Below are 22620 nucleotides of genomic sequence, written 5' to 3'. Positions count from 1 at the left end.
AATTTAAAAAATAATGTCTTATAATCTTCTCTATAAACAGAATCACAATTGTTAAAAGTTAACTGAAGTAGACATTTGAAATCTATGTATATACATAAAAATCTGACAAGAGGAACTTGAACAAATACTGATATACTCATTCAAAATATCACATGGGAGAAAGCCAAGCATTCATAATGGATAAATAGAAAAAGAAAATGTAGAATTTTCTTTAATTACAATATCATTCACTTTTAAATGGAAGGAAACTCTGAATCTTAAAGAGATGCTGCTAAGTGAAACAAGCCAGTCACAAAAGGACTTTTATATGAGGTACTAAAGTGGTGACCTACTGGAGGTAGAAAGTAGAATTGTGGTTGTTAAAAGACTGATTGAGAGATGAAATGAAGAATTATGGTTTAATAGACAATTTCAATTTGGAATATTAATATAAAATCTTTGAAAAGTATGGAGATGGTTGCACAACAATGTGAATTCACTCAACACTGAAATATATACTTAATTTAAGTGATAATATGTTCATTTGAACAAAAATAAAAAAATGAGAAAATGGAGAGATGGCTCAGCAGTTAAGAGCACTGGCAGATCTTCCAGAGGACCTGGGTAAAATTCCCAGCACTCACATGGCAGCTCACAACTGTCTGTATCTCCAGTTCCGGGAATGGCACCCTCACACAGACGTACATGAAGCCAAAACACCAATGCATATAAAATAAAAATAAATTTTTAAAATGAAAAAATGAAAGCATACATTTCAAGAGTGATCTAACTACCTACTGAGAAATTCATATTAATATAATTATTTTCCTAATTACAAAATAAAAGTAATGGGGCTTAGGTAAAAAGCACTTGCACTTCTTGAGAACCCAAATCCAGTTCTTAGTTCCCATCTCAGGTGGTTCATAGCAATCTGTAACTCCAGCTCCAGGGAATCTCAGGCCTCTGGCCTTCGGAGACACCTGTACGCATGTGCACATACATGTGGACACACACAAAAACATATTGAAAATAATAAAAACAATCTATAAAAATGCAAACTATTTCCAACCTTATTAATCAAAGAATTGAATTCCATTAGTCTACAGTCTTTCCTCAAGTCGTCTTTTGGTTTACACATCATGATGTAGAACTTTCCATCTGAGCCCTTTAAAGAGATCTTCTTTGGTTTCTGAAGAGAAGAAAGAATTTCTACCTAAAAAAATAATGAGTGTTACATTTAAGACAAGGCTGACATTCTTTGTTAAACTTGAATATAATAAATACTGAGTTATGCATCATATTAAAAAGAATAAGGAGGAGTATGTAGTAAATTAGTATTTCAAAATTTCTGTAGTGATATCTTGTTTGTTTTAACAAATCTTGCCTAAAGATCAGAGTACAAAGCTAAGTCACTAGAGGCCAGGGAGTGGTGGTATACACCTCTAATCCCAGGACTAAGGAGACAGGGGCAGAGGGATCTCTGTTAGTTTAAGGTCACCCTGCGCTACAGGAGATTGAATCTGTCAGAAAGAGAAACTGCTCACACTAAGGTGATCCCAGCACTTGGGATCCCACATCTTTCAGCACTAGGGAGGTAGAGACAGGAGTGATACAGCTAGTTTCTTAAATATTAGTAATGGATATGAAGTAAAAATAAATAAATAAATAAATAAATAAACAAACAAAAAAGAAAATTTCCTAAAACCAAAATCATGACTTTGTCGACAAACAGGTACTTATAATGCATATTCAGGTAGTCCTTGCAAAGCAGTCACAAAATTTTACATAGCAAAAAAAATGTTTATCATAATGTTGGAAAGGTATTATCAAGATACATTATATAAATGTTCAAAGAATAAGTTTATAAATTAAAAATAATTTAAAAATATCTTCTCCAAAATGAAGCCTAAGTCATGAGTAAACTAAAAAATACTTGTTAAAAACAAAACATGATTATTTAAATGTACAATGAAATGACTCTCAAAACAGTTTTAAAATCTCTTAAGCCATAGAAAATTCAGAATAAATATGGAGATTTCAAAAGCTTTCCCCTAAAATTACTTCAGCACTAGTTCCTTAAAATAAACATACATTTACAGCCACATCTCATGGGTGGGCATGTGGAATAGAAGAAAGGTTATGCCTAGCAGGGAAGAGGCCACAGGCTCATTACCAGCAGCAGTACAAAACATGACAGCTGAGGTGATGTTTAGTGAGAGGAGCACTGACTACCCAAGTGTGAAGACCTGAGTGTAGAGCATGTCTGGAATCCAGTGCTTTACAGTGAATCGAGCAGAGCCAGAAGAACTGTGGGAGGCTCATGGACCACCTAGCGTGCAACTCTTTCTGAAACAAGTGGAAGGTGAGGACCAACACCTGAGGTCATACTCTGACCATCTGCAGGCTGTGGCACCTGATCACATTAACTTGTGCACACACAGACAAAAAGTTATCTGAATTTTGTTTCCTCATAAGAAGCAAATCAAACATATTTTGTCACCCACTCTCCATTTTTAAGACAAAAGAAAATATAGGAAAATAAAATTGTAAAAACAGCCATCGTGAAATATGTGCATGTGAAGGCAGTTGTGATTCTTATCACTTACCTTTGTACCACAGAACAAGACAGTTCCATTTCTCTACACTTCTAGGATTTTCTTTGCAAATAAACTCACTGAGATTTTTAGCTTAATTTGAAGTTGCAAGTTTAACTACACTTAAAAATTATAGTAATATAAAACTGAAGTTTACCACATCATCGAAGCCTGCAAGGTAGGCCCAATGCCCAGGAAATGGGTCATGATTAGCATGGGCACCCAAAATTGATGGAAGAGTAGGGATCATGACTGACTGCAAAGGAATGAGGATTTCACTAAACGTTGGGTCTTCTACCAGTTTTTTAAGCATTTTAAAGTGAGTGCTCATGCTTAATGTAGAATTACTTCCATCAACCTGAGAAAAGAAAAACCAACAAATAGTACATTTCAATTCTTCTGAGTTTACCTTGAATTAGAGAACTTTAGGCACAGTAAACACTTTATTTTTACAATCTCAACTGCTCAGCACCACATTGTCCTAAGTATTTTAAGTCACCTCATGTAGACCTACTACCTCTTTTACCCCATGACATGACTCTATCATAGTGTGTCTAAACAGGAGGGGGTGAGTAGAAACCAGTGATCTATTATGAGACATGTGAAAATCTGTAATAACTTCTTTTGGTCATCAAATCTCATTTGGCAACAAAATGATACCTGAAGTTCTTAGTGTAAAGATGAATGCAATGTGTGTTTGATTAGGAGATATGCCAGCAGATTATCATCAGTTACAATATCCAATATAAAGTATGAATACCTTTAAAATCAGAAAAAGAATTAAATTCCTAAGTGTAGTTTGCCATAAAGGTTTCAGATGAAGAACTAAGCACTTGACATAAAGTGGTACCTTACAAGGCTGATATCTAAAAAGTAAGTTTCCCTAGTGCCAAGTACATAAGAGGTCAAGTAGAATTGATGGAAATAACGAAAGACTATACTTTTTGAGGATGTATTCATGAGAGGAGGTAGAAGAATAGGGTCATCTGTATCTTTCTACCTAGGAATGGTTAATGGATTTTGATTATTTGGCAAACAACACTAGCTATTTGCCAGACAAAGAACCTCTCTCTTTAATAATTACCCCACACACTTTTATCTCCCCTAAGTTCTTTTGCCTTTTTCCCTAATTCCTCACACAGAACAGTGATCCACTCCTTTAACCACCTTCCTACTTCCGTCATAAGTATACTGAAAATAATACTTTTTACTCTAAGTGATAGCCATCTGCTTATTTTCCTACAAATCTCTCAGCGATTCAAGGCAGGTTTCTATTAGTAATCTTTGTTACTAATAAAGTGTCTGTGCACTGAAAAATATACTAAAAAAATGAAAATCAAGGGCTTGGGTTAGATCTCATATGTTAAGTGCTTGCCCATTATGCATAAGGCCTTGGGTTTCATAATCCAACACTACAAAAAGGCAAAGACTAACAAAAAAAAAAATTCTCTTTCCTATCACATATGTGGGTTAACAGACAAGTTTTCAAAGCTTAAGGAAATGACAACATAATTAGCAGCTGCTTTAATTCATTTTACATATATTTTTATGGTTGATTTACTCTTTGACTTAAAACTATTTGATAATTAATAAAACTATATTTTCAAAAAAATTCAGAAATATAAAGGACATCTGAAAGAGGGACATGTTACAAGTTTAAAAAATAGATTTATTATATAAATCATACAGACATAGAGATGTAGCTCAGTGGTAAAGCCCTTGCTTGGCAAGATCAGGTTTCTGGTTCAATCTCTAGTACTATGAAGAATGGAAGGGAGGGGAGGTAGAAAAAATTCATTAAAATATATTATTCGATACATTTTGATCCATGTATACTGACATACTTAAAAATCTTAATTTAATGAAAAGAATCAGCTCAAATCACATGTAAGTTTCTGTATAACATTTAACATTGGCTGATAATCACTAAGATCTGTGACATTACCGATTTGTTGCACAATTCTAGCAGCTTGTCTGTTAGGCGAGTTGCATCTCCAACAAACTTTTCTAAAGACTTTTCCATATAGATAGCTTTGTTAAGAATTTCCTTGCATCTGTTCACACGCATGGGATAAGAAGACTGTCAATTAAAAATGAGTAAATTCAATTAAATATGAAATCTGATTGGCAAAAATAAACTAAAGAGAATATTCATGAGGTGAGTTTATAATGATAAGCTTACAGGAAATCAATCTGATAACATCAAAAGCCATAAAGAAATTTTAATCCACCGGGAAATAGTGGTGCAGCCTTTAATTCCAGAACTCTTAAACAGAGGCAGGCGAATCTCTGTGAGTCCAAGGCCAGCCTGGTATAAAAAGCTAGTTCCAGGACAGGTTTCAAAGCTACAGAGAAACCCTGTCTTAATAGCTTGTGAATTCCCTTGAAAGAATCTACATTGAAGAAATAATCTGTTATTTTGATATGTAGTAAAACAGAAAAAAGGAAAATAAAACAAAGAAAAGCTTAATGATTTAATGGATAGAGCTATTTTACAATTTTATATAACTATTAAATGTGTCTTCAAAGAAAATTAATACAATTTATCAATTGTTAAAGTTAATTATTTAATATTTAGGTGAAAATATAAAATTATCATTTAAATTTACTGTTATATGATTAGAAAATATATATAAGTTATAAGAAAATACTAATGAATAGTCTGAATTTTAATTTTTTTATCTGCATACTAAATTTTATATATTACCTACTAAATATACTAATGAGCTTTAATTATGTAGTCTTTGTTTCAGTATTAGACTAAGTATTTTAAATTAAAACATTCAGGAAAAGAAAGTTATCATAGGGTTGGAGAGATGACTCAGTGATTAAGAGCACTTGTTTTCACAGAGGACCTCGGTTCAATTCCCTGCACACTACTGTAGCATAATGATCATAACCTTGTACACTGTAAAGATTTGTCACTCATATTGGCTTAATAAAACACTGATTGGCTAGTAGCCAGTCAGGAAGTATAGGCAGAGCAACCAGACTAGGAGAATTCTGAGACGAGGAAAGGCAGAGACACAGCTGTCATCCAGAAGCAGAGGAAGCAAGATGAGACTGACTTACTGAGAAAAGGTACCAATCCATGTGGCTAAACATAGGTAAGAATTATGGGTTAATTTAATCTGTAAGAGATTGTAATAAGCCTGAGCTAATAGGCCAAACAGTTTACAATGAATATAAACCTCTGTCTATCTATCTGGGACTGAAGAGCTGCGGGACCTGGCAGGACAGAAATGTCCATCTACAACACTCACATAGCAAGTTACAACTGTTTATCAACTCCAGTGGACTTAGCACATTCTTCTGATCTCTGTGGGCACCAGGCATGCAAATGGTGTACAAACATACATTCAAGAAAAATACTCATACACATAAAACAAATCTTTAAAATACTGGTTATTACAACTATTCACTAAAAACTTCATGAGGAAAACATATGTTCAAGTCTTTAATCTTAACATATTGGTCACTTCTTTTCATATGATAAGTATCTTAAAAATATTTAAACAAGGTAATATTTTTCTCTGTTAGAAAGTATTTAAAAATTGCTAACAATATAGGTCAGAACCTTGGAACTTTTATTTATGTATTTTCTTTAAAAATCTAGGCCATAATAAGTGTTAGGAGACACTGTGGTCACTAACTAATGTACTACCTTTGACACAGCTGTCATCATCCACATGGCTTGCTGAGGATAGGCTAGAAACACCTTGGCTATTATTTCCATCAAGACAACAAAAACTTCATCATGAGAATGACAAATTCGAGAGATCAACTGTGAAAAAGCTGTCAAAAACTGATACGGAGCTAAACGGTTTGTGTGCTCTGTGAGAACGCTATTTATTCTAGACAAATCATTTCTCATTTGTATTCGATCAGAACGGCCACCTAGGGGAAAGGAAAAGAAAAAGAGTTTAAGTCAGGGGAAAAAAATAAACATCAATGTATCAATTCATTTCACAGAAAAAAATGTGATAAAAACTGCTTATAAAATACATTATCTCAAAAAAAATACATTATTTCCATGCCCACAGCTAGTTCACTGTTAATAGATAGTTTATGCAAATAGGAAAGCATTTAGTCTAAGAGGCAATTGTTTTTATCATTCATTGTAAATTTTAGGAAAATTACACACTTAAACTGACATCTTTCAAAGTGTTAAGGTTATCAAGAAATAAGACTTCATTCCTGAATTATAACTACATTAAAAGTCTATCTTTCTGCTTCTTTTCATATTTTATTTCTTTTCCTAAGATTTACTTTTATTATTTTTCAATTGTGTGTGTGTGTGTGTGTGTGTGTGTGCGTGTAACATGCACATGTGTACATGAGAGCAGGTACCTGGAGGACAGAAGCTTGGATCCACTGCCTAATATGGGTGCTGGGATTAAACTCAAGTCTGTGAGAGCAGTATGTGCTCTTAAATGCTGAGCTATCTCTGCAGCCCTCATACTTAGTTTCTCACAAGATTATAGCATTTTAATTATCAAATTAATTTCTGTTTTCTAGTGGTATTGTGATACCAAATGTTATTTTATACCAAAGTTCTAATTCTTCCTAATACTTTAGAATTTTTACAAAAAGAATTATACCTTTTTCCCATTCGTATGCCTTAGCACCAAAATCAAGCCATAGTGATAACATTCGTGGCATTGACTGATAAATGAACTGATTTCCATATTGAAGAGATCTGCAATTATATAAATGAGAAATATGATTAGCACAGAGTACTTTTTTAGGTTATATGAATTAGAATTTAAAATCTTAAACTACCACTTCAGTTATGTACAGCATTCTGACAAAAACTATGGTATCACCTGTATATCTATATGCTCTTGAACTCGGTATGTAGCAAAGGATGAGACCCTGAATTCTCTGCTTCTAACTCCTAAGTCAGACACATGTCAAACCCTGGGCTTCATGGATGCTAAACAATCACCCTACCTACTGAAATACACCCCAGCCCCTGAAATAAAGGTATCTTCCTAGTAGGTTATTCCCTCCGTTCATCTTTTCTAGCTAAAGTATTTAGTTAGCTTTAGAAATAACAGATGTTTTAAGAGTTAAAGTCTTTTAATACTTCATTCAAATGATCCTTACAATCTGTACCTTCATTTGAATTCCATGGCAATAAGCTTTGGTCAGCCTTAGTCATTCTATTTCTGGGAAATTACATTTCTACATTTTTCTTTATGTTTTGTTCCTTTACAGTTGATCATGAAAGAGATATATTTTTATAATCACAAAGCCAGAAGCCTGAGCTTTTACCACAGACTTGCCCTAACTATGTAACTTTTAGATGTGTCTGCTTTATTTCTGGTATGCTGCATATATATCTCCATCCATTCCTGGAGAAAAGTGTTAACTATCACAAATTATGCAGTGGGTTTCCCACATTTAGAGAAACCACAGGCATCAGCAAATCTAGAGTATAATGGCTAGGTTTATATTCGCTAAGCTTATCTCAGGAAAACCATCTTCCCGATACTCATGATCTTTGTAATCATGACTTTTCCCCTGCCAGACAAGTTTTTAAAATATTTGTATCATTCATTTTTATATTTGCATAGAAATTCTATTACATTCCTGAATGTTTTATATATCTAAAGTGTCATTCTCAAATTAAACTCTTTGAGGACAAACATTCACACTAAAGCAGTAATAATTATTCAAGGTGCATTCAGTTATTCAAGTGAATATATCATAATAGCTAACTTTTACTCCTTTAAAAATATAAAGAGAGGAGCTGGAGAGGTAGTTCAGTGGTTAAGAGCACTTTTGCTCCTGCAGAGGACAGGGATCAATGCCCAACATCCACACAGTGATTTATAATCATTTATAACTCCCGTTTCCAGAGTATCTGATGCCTTTCTAGCCTTCATAGGCACCAAGCACATACATTAGACATATACATACATGCAGGCAAAACACACATAGAATAAAGTGAGAAAATCTAATTTTAAAAAAAACTTTAAATGCCGGCATAAAAAAATTCCTAAATTTTAAGTATTCCAGCTGTAAGTATGCAGTAGAAGTAGAGTGTGGATGCTGGGTGGTGATGGCGCATGCCTTTAATTCCAGCACTAGGGAGCAGAGGCAGACAGATCTCTGTGAGTTCGAGGCCAGCCTGGTCTACAGAGTGAGTGCCAGGACAGGTACCAAAGCTACAGAGAAACCCTGTCTCGAAAAAACAACAACAACAAAAAACAAAAACCAAGCCAAAAAAAGAAAGAAAGAAAGAAAGAAAGAAAGAAAGAAAGAAAGAAAGAAAGAAAGAAAAAGAGTAGAGCATGGTGCCACACATTTAATCCTCAGTACCCAGGAGGAGAGCCTGGCAGACTAAGATGTCAGGTCAGGCTATATAGGCAAGACCACACCACAACAAATCTCTCGAGCCAGCCTGGTTTACAAGAGCTAGTTCCAGGACAGCCAGGGCTGTTACACAGAGAAATCCTGTCTTGAAAAACAAAAACAAAAAATGAACGAAAGAAAAGCAATGATATTCATAATTATTAGTAATTACAGCTATGAAAATGAATGAAATTGAATTTAGAGCTCACAAAAACAGAAACACTCATACATGTAAAATAAAGGTAAATGAAACATTAGAAAAAGGAAGGAAAAGTATTTTCTCTCAGTTAAGTTGGTGGAATGAATCCATGTTTTGTAAAACAGAAAATATCCTGAACATGCAATGGTATGTGATAAAATTCATTCATATTTAATCTCAAACATGCAGTTCTCATACTCACCTTCCAAAATGCAGGACTATATACCGGATGAGATCACCTTGCTTTTCCATTTTGTTGTCTGTTACCATGGGCATCAATTTGTCATAGTACTTGGCAAGGTAGAAATGTCCATCTTCCCACTCTGGCAGAAACGAGGTTACATCCTATGAAAAAGACAGGCTACATATCTAAGCAAATCTCATAGTAGGCTGTCGCATAATGTACTAATATGTGATTAAAAATCAAAAGTATGCACCCCCCTCCCCATAAAAGCAGGGTGGTGGTGATGCACGCTTTTAATCCCAGCACTTGAGAGGCAGAGGCAGGTGGATCTCTGTAAGTTTGAGGCCAGCCTGGTCTAGAAAAGCTAGTTCCAAGACAAGCTCAAAAGCTATAGAGAAACCCTGTCTCAAAAAGACAAAAACAAAACAACAAACAAACAAACAAAACAAAACAAAAAAAAACACAGTACACAACAAATTCAAGTTGTTGTATGTAACTCTGGTTTAATACATAGTATTCCATTAGAACAATAAGCTCAAATGTATGGTGTTGATAAACATTCTTGTTGGAAGTGATAGATAGACAACACCTGTAATACTAGCACTCAGGAAGCTGAGGAAACAGGATTTCAGTAAGTTTCAGACAAACCTGATATGTGTGTGTGTGTGTGTGTGTGTGTGTGTGTGTGTGTGTGTATGTATGCATAGTGAATTATAGGCCAATTTGGTATACAAAGTAAAGTCCTGTCTCAAAACAACACACACACACACACATACACCCTCAAAGCCCCAAACAATCAGAAAGCAAAACCCACTTCAAACAAAATATTCTTGCACATAACCTATGCAGTCATGCTAGGTCAGATTATATTCATGATATGAGCCTCTTATGAAATTACAGTTTCTTCTATTTAATGTTACTGGTTTGTTTATAGACATGTCTCACCATCTTGTGCTGAGGCTGCTGAGGGAAAAGTGCCATGAGTTTGGCGCTAGTATGACTTGCACAACTGAGTTCCTAGCGGGCAACTGAAAGAAGGCATGAACTGATTTTAACTACCTACTTACCCTAAAAAGGAAGTCCTGGATTAGACTAAGAGTTGATTTGTTTATGATGTGAAGATGGGATCAATTTTTCCCTACTGTGAAACATCTAAATGACAGAGCACCATGTCTTGAGAATTATTTTTTAGTGCCCTATAATAATTTATAACCTGTCTAGTTATAAAATTGTTCTGTTCTACTGGTTTATCTAACTGTATAAGAATATAGTATTTTGATCATAAAACCTTTACAGGTTTTGACACGTATGCATGCTGGTTAGTCTCTGGTTTCCCCAACAGTTATTATACTATAGCTTTTCAACCTGCTTGGGGATGCAAAAGACTGGCACTGATGATTCTATCATTGAGCCTGTTTAACCTGCTAACTTTTAATCAGATGTAAGAGATTAGGGAGAAGGAGTGAGTCAAGGTTGTTAAAATATCTGGTTTTCTTCCTGCTGAGTTGTAGCTCTGTCTCTGCTCCTACACTCAAGGTTGTGGTCCAGCGGCGCCTTCCTACAGTAATAATCCTTTAATTCAGTAAATGCTCTCCCATCTTGTTCCTTCAGATCTAGAAGTGGTAATGATTCATTCACCATTCTCTGTTGATTTCCTTTAACATGATTATTTATTAAACTTTTTATTATCTCTTTTAAATTGCCATCTATTTTCTAACTGCATCCAATCTCATACAATACTGTAAAGGTATCTTGGATACGCTGACATGTTAAGGCTATTATGACAGCTAATAATCTATAGGATTCTGGATTGTATTCTAGACATGAAAAAGACATTATTGGGGATGGAGGGATGGAGGGATGGTTCAGCAGTTAAGAGCACTGGCTGCTTTTCCAGAGGTCATAAGTTCAACTCCCAGCAACCACATGGTGGCTCACAACCATCTGTAATGAGATCTGGTGCCCTCTTCTGGCCTGCTGGCATACATGTAGGCAGAATACTATATACATAATAAATAAATAAATCTAAAAAAAAAGAAAGAAAGAAAAAGACATTATTAACAAAAGAGGTAAAATCTGAAAATAGAATTATGGTTGTACAAGTTACTAAAATTAGAGAAGCCTAATTCTATACAGGAATTCTATATGCTTCTTTGGCTAACTAATTTTTAAGTTTATGATCATTTCAAATTAAAAATTAAAAAACTAGGATATTAGTACGACAAAATGTCTTGGTTATTATCAGCCTTGGCATTTCCACATAACTTTTAAATTCCAGTTGTCAATTATCTATTTGTTTTTTGATAAAGACTGCATCAAACTTACAGGTCATTTTATAGTGAAATGACATCTTTACATTATTGAGTTTTCTCATTTAAAACTGTGTCACACCCCCAATTTACTTAGGTCTTTATTTAGCACACAAGGGCTGGTAAGACTGCTCAGTGGTTAAGAGCACTGGCTGCTCTCCCAAAGAACCCAGGTTCAATTCACAGCACCAAGATAATAGCGCATAACCACCAGTAACTCCAGTTCTAGGGGATCTGCCTGGCTTACAGTGGCACCAGGTATATGATGCACAAATATACATGCAGGTAAAAAACCCAACACATAAAAATAAATAAAATTAAAAACTCACTCGATAATTTTTTCATAATTTTTTTAACTACATTTTTTTAAATGTGAGATTATAATTACATCATTTCCCACTGTAAACTGCCTCATATACTCCTTGGTTTCAAATTAATGGCTTCCTTTTCATTAACATATACACATATATTCCTAAATGCATACATACAACATGTTCAGTTTGCATGATATTTGTATATATGTTTCAGGGTTTAACCATTTGATACTGGATAACCTAGACACGTTTTAAGAAATTTTGAGTAACTTAATCCTGGGTGTTTTATATATTTTTTGGTCTTTTTTATTTCTTTCTTCCTTCCCTTTTTTCTTTTTTTTTCTTTTTGTAGAAGTGAGGACCTAACCCAGAACCCTGCAATTGCCAAAGTACTCTACCATTGAGCTAAATAGTTTATAGTTTTGATGCTATTCCGAATGTTTTTGGCTTTTACTTTTTGTTTTTCTTTTTCCACTTTTCGTGTATGAATGTATGCATGCATGCATGCATGCATGTTTTTGCATGCGAGTGTACATGTGTAGGGGCCTGAGCTTTATTTCTAGAACCATCTCCAATTGTTATTGCACCTTATTAATTGACTCAGAATCCCTCAGTCTAACCAAGAGTTTGTCAACATAGCCAGTATTGATAGCTAGCTTGCTCTGCGGCTGGCCCATTTCTGCCTTCCTAGGGCGAAATTAGAGGTAAACTACCACATGTTCCCATCATTCATGTAGGTTTCTAGGATTTTTGAACTACAGTTTTCATACTAGGTTAGCAAGCACTTTAACTGCTGAACCATCTCCCCAGTCCCCTAAGTTGTATTTTTCTGAGGCATAATTTTCATATAAACCATATAAGTTTGACATATAAGTGTTTGACAATAAGTATATCTGTAGAGCAATGGCACCAATCAAAATAATAAATATTAATCAATACAACTGTTTCTGGAGCTCCTGTTTTGTCCTATACCTACTGGCCAGACAAGTACTGATATTACCTAACAATACACATTACTTTTACTTATACTGGTTTAATATGACATAATCAATGCATATATCACATCCCTCTTCTTTCATTAAACACATCTGTGATATACATGTGCCTTGTTATATGCACAAAAAACTCATTTCTCTTTTTATTGGAGGGGGGGCATGGTCTCATTATATAGCCCAGGCTGACCTTAAACTCATGATCCTTTTACTTCTACTTCCTGAGTGCTGGTATTATAAATGTGTATACCACTATGTCCCACCCTTAAAAATTCATTTTTGAATAACTGTGGAATAGCATTCTATTGCAGGAACATACCACAGCTTACCCACTTTTCTGTCATAGACCAGATAACCTATTTTGTTTTTATGAATAAAATTACAATTATTTTATACAACTGATTTTATGAAGTTATGTAATTATTTATCTTGGCTACATATTTAGAAATAAAATGGCTGACATATCTTAAGTGCATGACAAATTTTATACTGCTACCAGGCATGAAAAGAGATCTAGATGTCACAATAGTAGGTTTGCTCATCTTTTAGATGTTAGCCATTCTAACCTCTGAAGTGGCTACCTCACTGTGACTTTAATTTGCACTTTACTACTAATGGCTTTAAACATCTTTTCCTGTGCCTTTCATCCATTATATGTACTCTGTAAGAAGTGCCTATTCCAAGTTTTGATAGATATATTGAGTGATTTTTTCCTGAGTTTTTATAATTTGCATATGAGCCTGTTGGTAGATACACAGCATATTGCCCCACCCTCTAGTCAATGGCTTTCTTAATAGTGTCTTTTCTATAGTATGCTTTACTTTTATGGAACTTCAGTTTATAAGACTTTCCTTTGTGATTAAGGTTTGTTTTATTTTATTTTTTTTTTAACCTATAAAACTTTCACCTAAACTAAGGTAAGAAAGATTTCCTTCTATTTCTTTTAAGTTTAAAAGTTCAGCTTTTCAGTTTTAGGCATATTAAAGTTCAATTTGAAGTAAATTTAGCTAATTAGATAGTCCAAAATTATCTTTTCTTACATAGCTTTCTAGCTTCCCAAACATTAGTTACTTGTGGATTGTGGGTTATTTTTCATTTTTATTTTTTAAAATTATTTTTAAAAAGGGTAGAGTGATAACTCAGGGTTAAAAGTACTTACTGTTCTTGTAGAGTCTGATTCTCAGCACACAGATACAACAACCTATTACCTCAGCTCTAGGGGATCCAACACCTTTCCTGTTGTCCTTAGACACCTCAACTCACCTGCATATTACCCCACTATACATACAGACACACACACATATAATTATAAATGAAGTGTTTTTAAAAATAATGTATTGTGTGCATGTATGTCAAGTACATACAAACATATACACAAATAAATATAATAAAACATCATCTTTCACAATAGTCACAAATAACATTAAATATCTTGGGATAACACTAACCAAAGAAGTGAAACATCTGTTTGACAAGAACTTTAACTCTTTGAAGACAGAAATTGAAGAAGATACCAGAAAATGGAAAGATCTCCCATGCTCTTGGATAGGTAGGACAACATAATAAAAATGGTAATCCTACCAAAAGCAATCTATAGATTCAATGCAATCCCCATCAAAATTCCAAAACAATTCTTCACAGATTTTGAAAGAATAATACTCAACTTCATATGGAAAAAAAAAAAAAAACCCAGGATTGCCAGAACAATCCTGTACAATAAAGGAACTTCTAGAGGCATCACCATCTCTGACATCAAGATCTATTATAGATCTACAGTAATGAAAACAGCTTGGTATTCGCATAAAAACAGACAGGTTGACCAATGGAATCAGACTGAAGACCCAGATATTATCCACACACCTGATTTTTTGACAAAGAAGCTAAAATTATACAATGTAAAAGAGAAAGCATGTTTAACAAATGGTGCTGGCATAACTGGATGTTAACATGTAGAAGAATGAAAATAGATCTATATCTATCATGCACAAAACTCATGTCCAAATTTATTAAAGACCTCAATATAAATCTGACCACACTGTACTTGATAGAAGAGAAAGCGGGAAGTAGCCTTCAATGCATGGGCACAGGAGACCACTTCCTAAATATAACACCAGTAGCACAGATACTGTGAGCAACAATAAGTAAATGGGACCTCCTTAAAGTGAGAAGATTCTGTAAAACAAAAGGCACAACAAAAAGGCAGCCTACTGAATGGGAAAAGATCTTCACCAACCCCACATCAGATGGAGGAATGATCTCCAAAAATATATAAAGAACTCAAGAAATTAGACATCAAAATTCCAAATAATCCAATTAAAAATGGGGTACAGATATAAACAGAATTCTCAAGAGAAGAATCTCAAATGGCTGAAAGACACTTAAGGAACTATTCAACATCTTTAGCCATCACGGAAATGCAAATCAAAATGATTCTGAGATACCATCTTACACCAGTCAGAATGACTAAGATTAAAAACACCAATGATAGCTTATGTTGGAGAGAATGCAGAGTAAGGAGAACACTCCTCCATTGCTGGGGGGAATGGAAACTTCTACAACCACTCTAGAAATCAGTATGGCAGTTTCTCAGAAAATTGGGAATCAACCTACCTCATGACCCAGCAATAACACTCTTAGGCATACACCCAAAGGATGCTCAATCATACTATAAGGACATTTGTTCAACTATGTTCATAGCAGCATTATTTGTAATAGCAGCATTATTTGTAACAGCCATAACCTGGAAACAACCTAGATGTCCCTTAACTGAAGTATGGATAAAGAAAATGTGGTACATTTACCCAATGGAGTACTACACAGCAGGAAAAAAATGACATCTTCAAATATGCATGCAAATGGACTAGAAAAAAAGATCCTGAGTGAAGTAACCTAGACCCAGAAAGATGAACATGGTATGTACTCACTCAAAAGTGGATGCTAGCTGTAGAGCAAAGAAAAATAAGCATATAGTCCATGACCCTAGAGAAGTTAATTAACAAGGTGAATCCTAAGAGAAACATAGATCCCCCTGGGAAGGGGAAATAGACAAGATTTCCCGACAAAATTGGGAGCATGGAGGTGGGGTGGGGGAGGAAGGGCAGAGGGTAGAAGGAAAGGGGGGAAAATCTTGAGGAAACGGAATAGTTGAGATGGGGGAAGGATTGCAAGGAAGAGACATCTTGTTTGAGGGAGCCATTATGGGGCTAGCAATAAATCTGGCAATAGAGAAATTCCCAGGAATCCACAAGGATCCCCAGCTAAGACCCTAAGGAATAGTAGAGAGAATGCCTGAACTGGCTTTCCCCTGTAGCCAGATTGATGACCATCTTAAATGTTACCAAAGAACCTACATCCAGCAACTGATGGAAACACAGGCAGAGACCCACAACGGAGCACTGGGCTGAGCTCTGCTTGGGATACAGGAAGGGTGGATATGGGAGCAGGGAAGCATATATCTTAATTTAGGGAGCCATCTGAGGGTTGTCAAGAGACTTGACCCTAGAGGGGTTCCCAGGTTTCCAGGGAGACGCCCCCAGTTAGTTCCTTGGGCAGCTGAGGAGAGGGAGCCTGAAAAGGCCAGTTCCTATAGCCATACTGATGAATTTCTTGCATATCACCATAGAACCTCCACCTGGCGATAGATGAAGAAAATGACTGAGCCCCACATTGGAGCACCGGACTGAGCTCCCAAGGTCCTGATGAGGAGCAAAGGAGAGAGAACATGAGAAAGAAAGTCAGGACCGTGAGGGGTGCGTTCACCCATGGAGACGGTGAGACAGAACTAACGGGAGATCACCAACTCCAGTTGGATTGGGACTGATGGAACATGAGACCAAACCATACTCTCTGAAAGTGACCGACGGTGGAGGCTGACAGAGAAGCCAAGGACAAAGGCGCTGATCTTTGACTCTTCTGCATGGACAGGCTCTGTGGGAGCCTTCTCAGCTTGGTTGATCACCTTCCTGGACCTGGGGGGAGTTGGGAGGACCTTGGTCTTAACATAGAGTAGGGAACCCCGATGGCTCCTTGGCCTGAAAAGGGAGGGAGGGAGGCTATGGGGGGAGGGGAGGGGAGGGAAGGGGGAGGAAGAGGCGAGGAGATGGAAATTTTTTAAATAAAAAAAAAGAAAAAAAAAGTAAAACTTTGAATAAATAAGAAACTGCCAACCCCCCCCCCCCAAAAAAAAAGAATATAAAGAAAGAGGTCAAGACCATGATGGGGACACCCACTGAAACAGTCTACCTGAGCTAATGGGAGCTCACCAACTCTGGCCGCACAGGAAAGGAACCAGCATAGGACCAAATTAGACCCTCTGAATGTGGGAGATAGTTGTATGACTGGGACAGACTGCAGGATCACTGGCAGTGGCACCAGGATTTAACCCTACTGCTCATACTGGCTTTTCGGAACCCATTCTCTTTGGAAAGATACCTTGTTCATCCTAGATATAGTAGGAAGGGCATTAGTCCTTCCTCAAAGCAATGTGCCTTTCCTTCTCTGAGGAGTGGTTGTGGGGGGAGGAACGTTGAGGGAGGGGAGGAGGGGAAGGAGTGGGAACTGGGATTGGTATGTAAAGTGAAAAAGGATAGTTTGTTGCCTTTATTAAAAAGAAAATAAAAAAAAGTCGCCAAGAGAGAAAAAAAAAACATTTTAAAGTTATATTTTTTAATTTATTTTTGTTTCTTTAGATAGGGTCTCACAATGTAACTCTGAGTGTCCTGGAAATCTCTCTGTAGGTCAGGGTAGCCTTAGATTCAGATAGTGCTGGGATTAAGGGTGTGTGCTACCAGACTCCACCTTAAATTAGATTTAGGTAACTAAAAAGGAATAGGCCTAAGTATAATTCAAAAGCATTAAAGCTCACACTTTATTTTATATGTGAGGATATGTGTGTATATGCTAGGGGTTGATGTTGGGTGTCTACCCCCCCCCCCTTTTTTTTTTTGTTTTTTCGAGATAGGGTTTCTCTGTAGCTTTGGAGCCTGTCCTGGAGCTAGCTCTTCTAGACCAGGCTGGTCTCGAACTCACAGAGATCCACCTGCTTCTGCCTCCCGAGTGCTGGGATTAAAGGCGTGCGCCACCACCGCCCGGCCTGGGTGTCTACCTTGATTGCTCTCAACTTTTTTTTGAAGACATAGTCTATTAATCTCTGATTCAGCTGGACTGACATGCCAGTAAGTCCTAGGGGTTCTCCTATCTCTCCATCTCTTAGATTAAAAGTGCATACTGTGGCACCCAGATTTAAAAACATACCTAATTCAGCTCTGGTTGAAGAGCTAGTGGATAAGGAAGAAGACGATAAATTCTTGATTATTCCCTCCTATGGAGTGTTGGTATTACAGCACCCCCATGGCAGTTCACAACTTTCTGTAACTCTAGTTCCTAGGGGATCTGATACCCCCACACAGACAAATGTGCACATAAAATAAAAAAATTAAATTTCATACATAAAAAACAAATGGTTTATATTACATATATACTTACCTTATATTTCTTCATAATTGCATTGCTTTCAAAGTTAGCTGTCTCCTCCATAAACCGGCCAACTAGCAGTGTAGCTCGTCCATGAATTAACATGTGCTTACTCTCAGTTGGGGATTTATTTTCAGGAAAACATAATTCAACACCCTTTTGAAGAACAATAAGTGCCTGGTGAACATCACCCTAAAAGGAAAAAAAGGCAATTAACAAATTTTTAATTTAAGAATATATTCTTAGTCAGACAGTGGTGGCACATGTCTTTAATAACAGTACTTGGCAGGTACAGTTGAATCTCTGAGTTCAAGGCGAGGGCTCTGCAGAGAAACCTTGCCTCAAAAAATTCATTTGTAAATTAATGTTTATCTCTCACTCTTAATTAAAGTCGTAAGGTGGCACTGATTCATTTCATGCATCCGTTTACTCATTCATTTTAAAATTAAAGTACAAGGAACTGAAGATATACATACATAGATGATCTGGACTCACAATAATCCATAAATTAAAATCACTGGCTTAAAAAATAAAAAGTTCAGCTAACTTGACGTGGTGTTATATGTGTATAATATTTCCACCATTCAGAAGATGCAAGCAGGAGGACCACAAGTTCAAGGTCAGCCTTGGCTACAGTTAGATATTATCTCAACAAAACTAAACCAAGCAACCAAACAAAAAGAGTAAAAGAAGTTAACAATAAACTGAAGAAACAAACTATGTAAAATACCCAACATGTTTAAGTGCTATAACATATAAACACAGATGAATACTTCAGTGGATAGAGAAAGGAGTCTCCAAAATCTATCTAAAGGTATAGGAAAATAAAAGAAACCAGTAGTCAGGAAAGATTACAACCCCTCCCCAAAAATCCCCCCAAAATCTGGGGGTTGGAGAGACGGTTCAGTGGTTAAGAGCACTGACTGTTCTTCTAGAGGACCCAGGTTCAATTCTCAGCACTCACATGGAAGTTCACAACTGTCTGTAACTCTTGAATACAACACCTTACACAGATATACATGCAGGCAAAACACCAATACACATAAAATATAAATAAAGAAATTAATTTTTAAAAATCTGGTTTTGATTCAGAAAAAAAAATCTAAATTTGGTTTTAAAAATGAGTAGAAATTAGCCGATCAGTAGTGGCTCACACCTTTAATCCCAGCACTCGGGAGGCAGAGGTAGGTGTATTTCTGTGAGTTTGAGGCCAGCCTGGTAGTCTACAAGAGGACAGGCTCCAAAGCTACAGAGAAACCCTGTCTCAAAAAAAAAAAAAAAAATACCAAAAAAAAAAAAAATGAGAAAAACTTTTCTGCACACAATTTAGTGAATAGCATTTTAGCTAGATTTTATTCTATGTGTACAAGTGTGGGTTTGAGTGTGTTTGAACCACATATGTACAAGTATACTCAAAGGCCAGAAGAGAGTATCAGATGCCCTGAAACTGTAGTTACAGGTGGTTATGAGCCCCTTGATATGGATGCTGTAGCTGAAACCCATGTTTTCTTACAAGAGAACTAATATTCTTAATTACTAGTCATCTCTCCAGTTCCAGAAGCACCAATTTTTAATTTTGGCGCTTGAGGGTTTGGAGTGGGGTCATTATATGGCACTGGCTGGCATGGAGCTCTTTATCTAGATCAGGCTGCCCTTGACTTATGATGATCCCCTTGTATCTGTCTCCTGAGTACTATGATTACAGGCCTATACTACCATACCTGGCAAAGCAATACTTTAAATTATGATCTATGACCAAGCAGTGATAATGAGCCATTGTTCCCAGTCTACAATACGGATGAAAGTAAACAACTGGTACTTAACAGTATGTATGGTCCTCTTCTCTACAAGAGATATGTTTTTTTTTTTTTTAAGATTTATTTATTTATTATGTATACAACATTCCTCCCCTGTATGCTTGCACGCCAGAAGAGGGCACCAGATCTCATTACAGATGGTTGTGAGCCACCATGTGGTTGCTGGGAATTGAACTCAGGACCTCTGGAAGAGCAGTCAATGCTCTTAACCTCTGAGCCATCTCTCCAGCCCCTACAAGAGATATGTTTGAAGACTTCCATTGGATGCCTCAAATTGTGAACAGTAAAAACCCTACAGATTCTAGTATTTTCTCAAATATGTATCTATGTATGTATATATATATATATCCATAGTTAAGTTAAATTTATGAACAAGAGATTATTAACAATCACTAATAATAAAATTACAATTAAACAATACACTGTAGTGAAAGTTAGTTAAAAATTATGACTATTTCTGGGATTTTCTATTTAATATTTTCAGCCATAGGTTGACCTCACGTTACTGAAAGTAGGGAAAGCAAAGCTGAAGATAAGAAAGCTGCTACTTTACCACTGTAAAACTTCAGCATTTGTTAGTTTTGATGAATTAGATGCATTTCTGACTTAAAGGCATTTTCAACTCCCAATGAGCTTATTGGGATGTAACCCCAACCTAAGTTTGAGTAGCACCAGTAGCCTCATTTTAGGCGAAATCTATTTTATTATTTTTCTATTTTTTTTCTTTTTTTTTCTCTAACCCTAACCCTAAACCTAAACCCTAGCCCTAACCCTAATTTAGGCAAAATCTATATAAAGCATTTGTGAGACGGACAAATGAAGCTGAAGGAATAGGACAGCACTCAATAAGAAATGGCCATGTGTACTTTCCAGAGTTCAGAACATCTAAAATGTATAAAGAATACTTTCAAGTACTGAATCTTTTGAAGAAGTAGTATGTTTCAAAGTGCATTTTGCAAAGGTTACAGACTACAGAAATATAAACAGAGAATATGTGAGATACATAAGAAGGTTGTAGAATTGTTAGAGCCTGAAAATAATGGCAGTATTTAAAATAGGATGAAAAAGAGAGAGATGATTCAAGAAACATTTCAAAAGTTAGAGGAAAGATTTAACTTAAAGTTGGATGTGGAAAGAATTTTAGGTAAAGCCCAGACTTGTTTTAGATAAAAGGATAGAATTGAGGCTTGTTCAGAAAAATAGCATGAGAAGACAAATAGCCATTATTATGTAATGGACTGCATTTCCAGCATATTGAGTTAGGCAATACAAAGACTAACACTAGCTCATAAAATGACCTGGTGACATCTAACACAGGATCAATTATCACTTTCCGCACTGGTCCAGGAAACATCTCCCTGTCCTCTCTTAATCACCACCAAGTTTCTACAATCACGTATGACATCACCGATAGCTACAAAATGTCAACTGCAAAATATGCTATGCCTACTATAAATTCTAAACTAAGTGACTATCATTTAAATATGGGACATAAAATTAGTAAGTAGTTCACACATTTAAAAAATTACTATTTCTATTGCTGGAACGTGGGGGCTGTTGGGAAGTGTCTATGCCTAAACTAAGCCTTCCTGACAGGTGATGACAGAAGTATATCTTGACAGTAACACTGTTTCCCAAAGCGACTAGTAAGAAAGTGCTACAATCATTTATGAAGTACATACTGAGAACCTACTACATATACAGAAAGCAAACTACAGTAAGAATTGGAATGTTCCTCAGAAATTTCTCTCAGATGAAAATGGAAAGAACTTTATCATAGGATTGAAAACAGGTATTTGAGGACGGCAGAATAGAAGCAATCTTCCTACCTAGACTACAGTAGAGAATGAAGAAAAGGACAGAGAAAGAGAGTTCTGAATTTGGACTCAGGGTTTTCCCAGCTAAACGTTGATAGAAGTATGTAATTCCAACAGAACATTTTCTGATGAGGTTCCCTTGCCCAGTACCTTGGACCACAGCCATTTTGCCCTTTCCACATACAGTTCGGCAAGTCGCGATTCTCCTGCATTAAGGAGAGCATTGTAGGCTGTCTGATGGTGCCCAGCCTTTCTAGCTACTCTGGCACTCTGCAACCAGCATTCTCCAACCATTTCATTGTAATCTGGCCTAAGAAAAAAATGTAGCAAAAATAGGAGAAAAAGAACATCTGTAAGTATATCAATAACATAAACAGTTCTTCTCAACATAGAACCTTCTAGATGTACTATTTTAATGTTCACTTGTAAAGCAACAACAAATAAATACTGGTTTAAAATGTTTTCGTTGCTCTTTAATTTGTATCTTAGAAGTCTGTCTAGGCTTTTTTCCTTTCTTTCTTTCTTTTTTGGTATTTGAGAATCAAACCCAAAGTCTAATACTTGATAGGTACGTACTCTACTA

The 22620-nt window shown here is 36.0% G+C and overlaps 1 protein-coding gene and 1 pseudogene across 2 annotated transcripts in view; both read right to left on the bottom strand.

Moving 5' to 3' along the window:
* Atr (ATR serine/threonine kinase) overlaps positions 1–22620 on the bottom strand; it is a 115243-nt gene that overhangs the window by 15513 nt on the left and 77110 nt on the right. For both annotated transcript variants that reach the window (XM_038321928.2, XM_038321929.2), the window contains exons 34-41: positions 22188–22347; positions 18416–18595; positions 9335–9477; positions 7175–7272; positions 6238–6470; positions 4519–4653; positions 2731–2931; positions 1049–1192 (exon numbers count right to left, since the gene is read on the bottom strand). In XM_038321928.2, coding sequence (XP_038177856.1) covers positions 1049–1192; positions 2731–2931; positions 4519–4653; positions 6238–6470; positions 7175–7272; positions 9335–9477; positions 18416–18595; positions 22188–22347 — 1294 coding nt within the window. The remainder of the gene's footprint in view (positions 1–1048; positions 1193–2730; positions 2932–4518; positions 4654–6237; positions 6471–7174; positions 7273–9334; positions 9478–18415; positions 18596–22187; positions 22348–22620) is intronic.
* On the bottom strand, positions 7920–8114 carry LOC119810968 (annotated as a pseudogene).

This window comes from Arvicola amphibius, chromosome 3, assembly GCF_903992535.2.
Source record: "Arvicola amphibius chromosome 3, mArvAmp1.2, whole genome shotgun sequence".
NCBI lineage: Eukaryota > Metazoa > Chordata > Mammalia > Rodentia > Cricetidae > Arvicola > Arvicola amphibius.
Note: the sequence above shows the minus strand (reverse complement) of the source record. Positions and strands in the feature narration are given on the sequence as shown.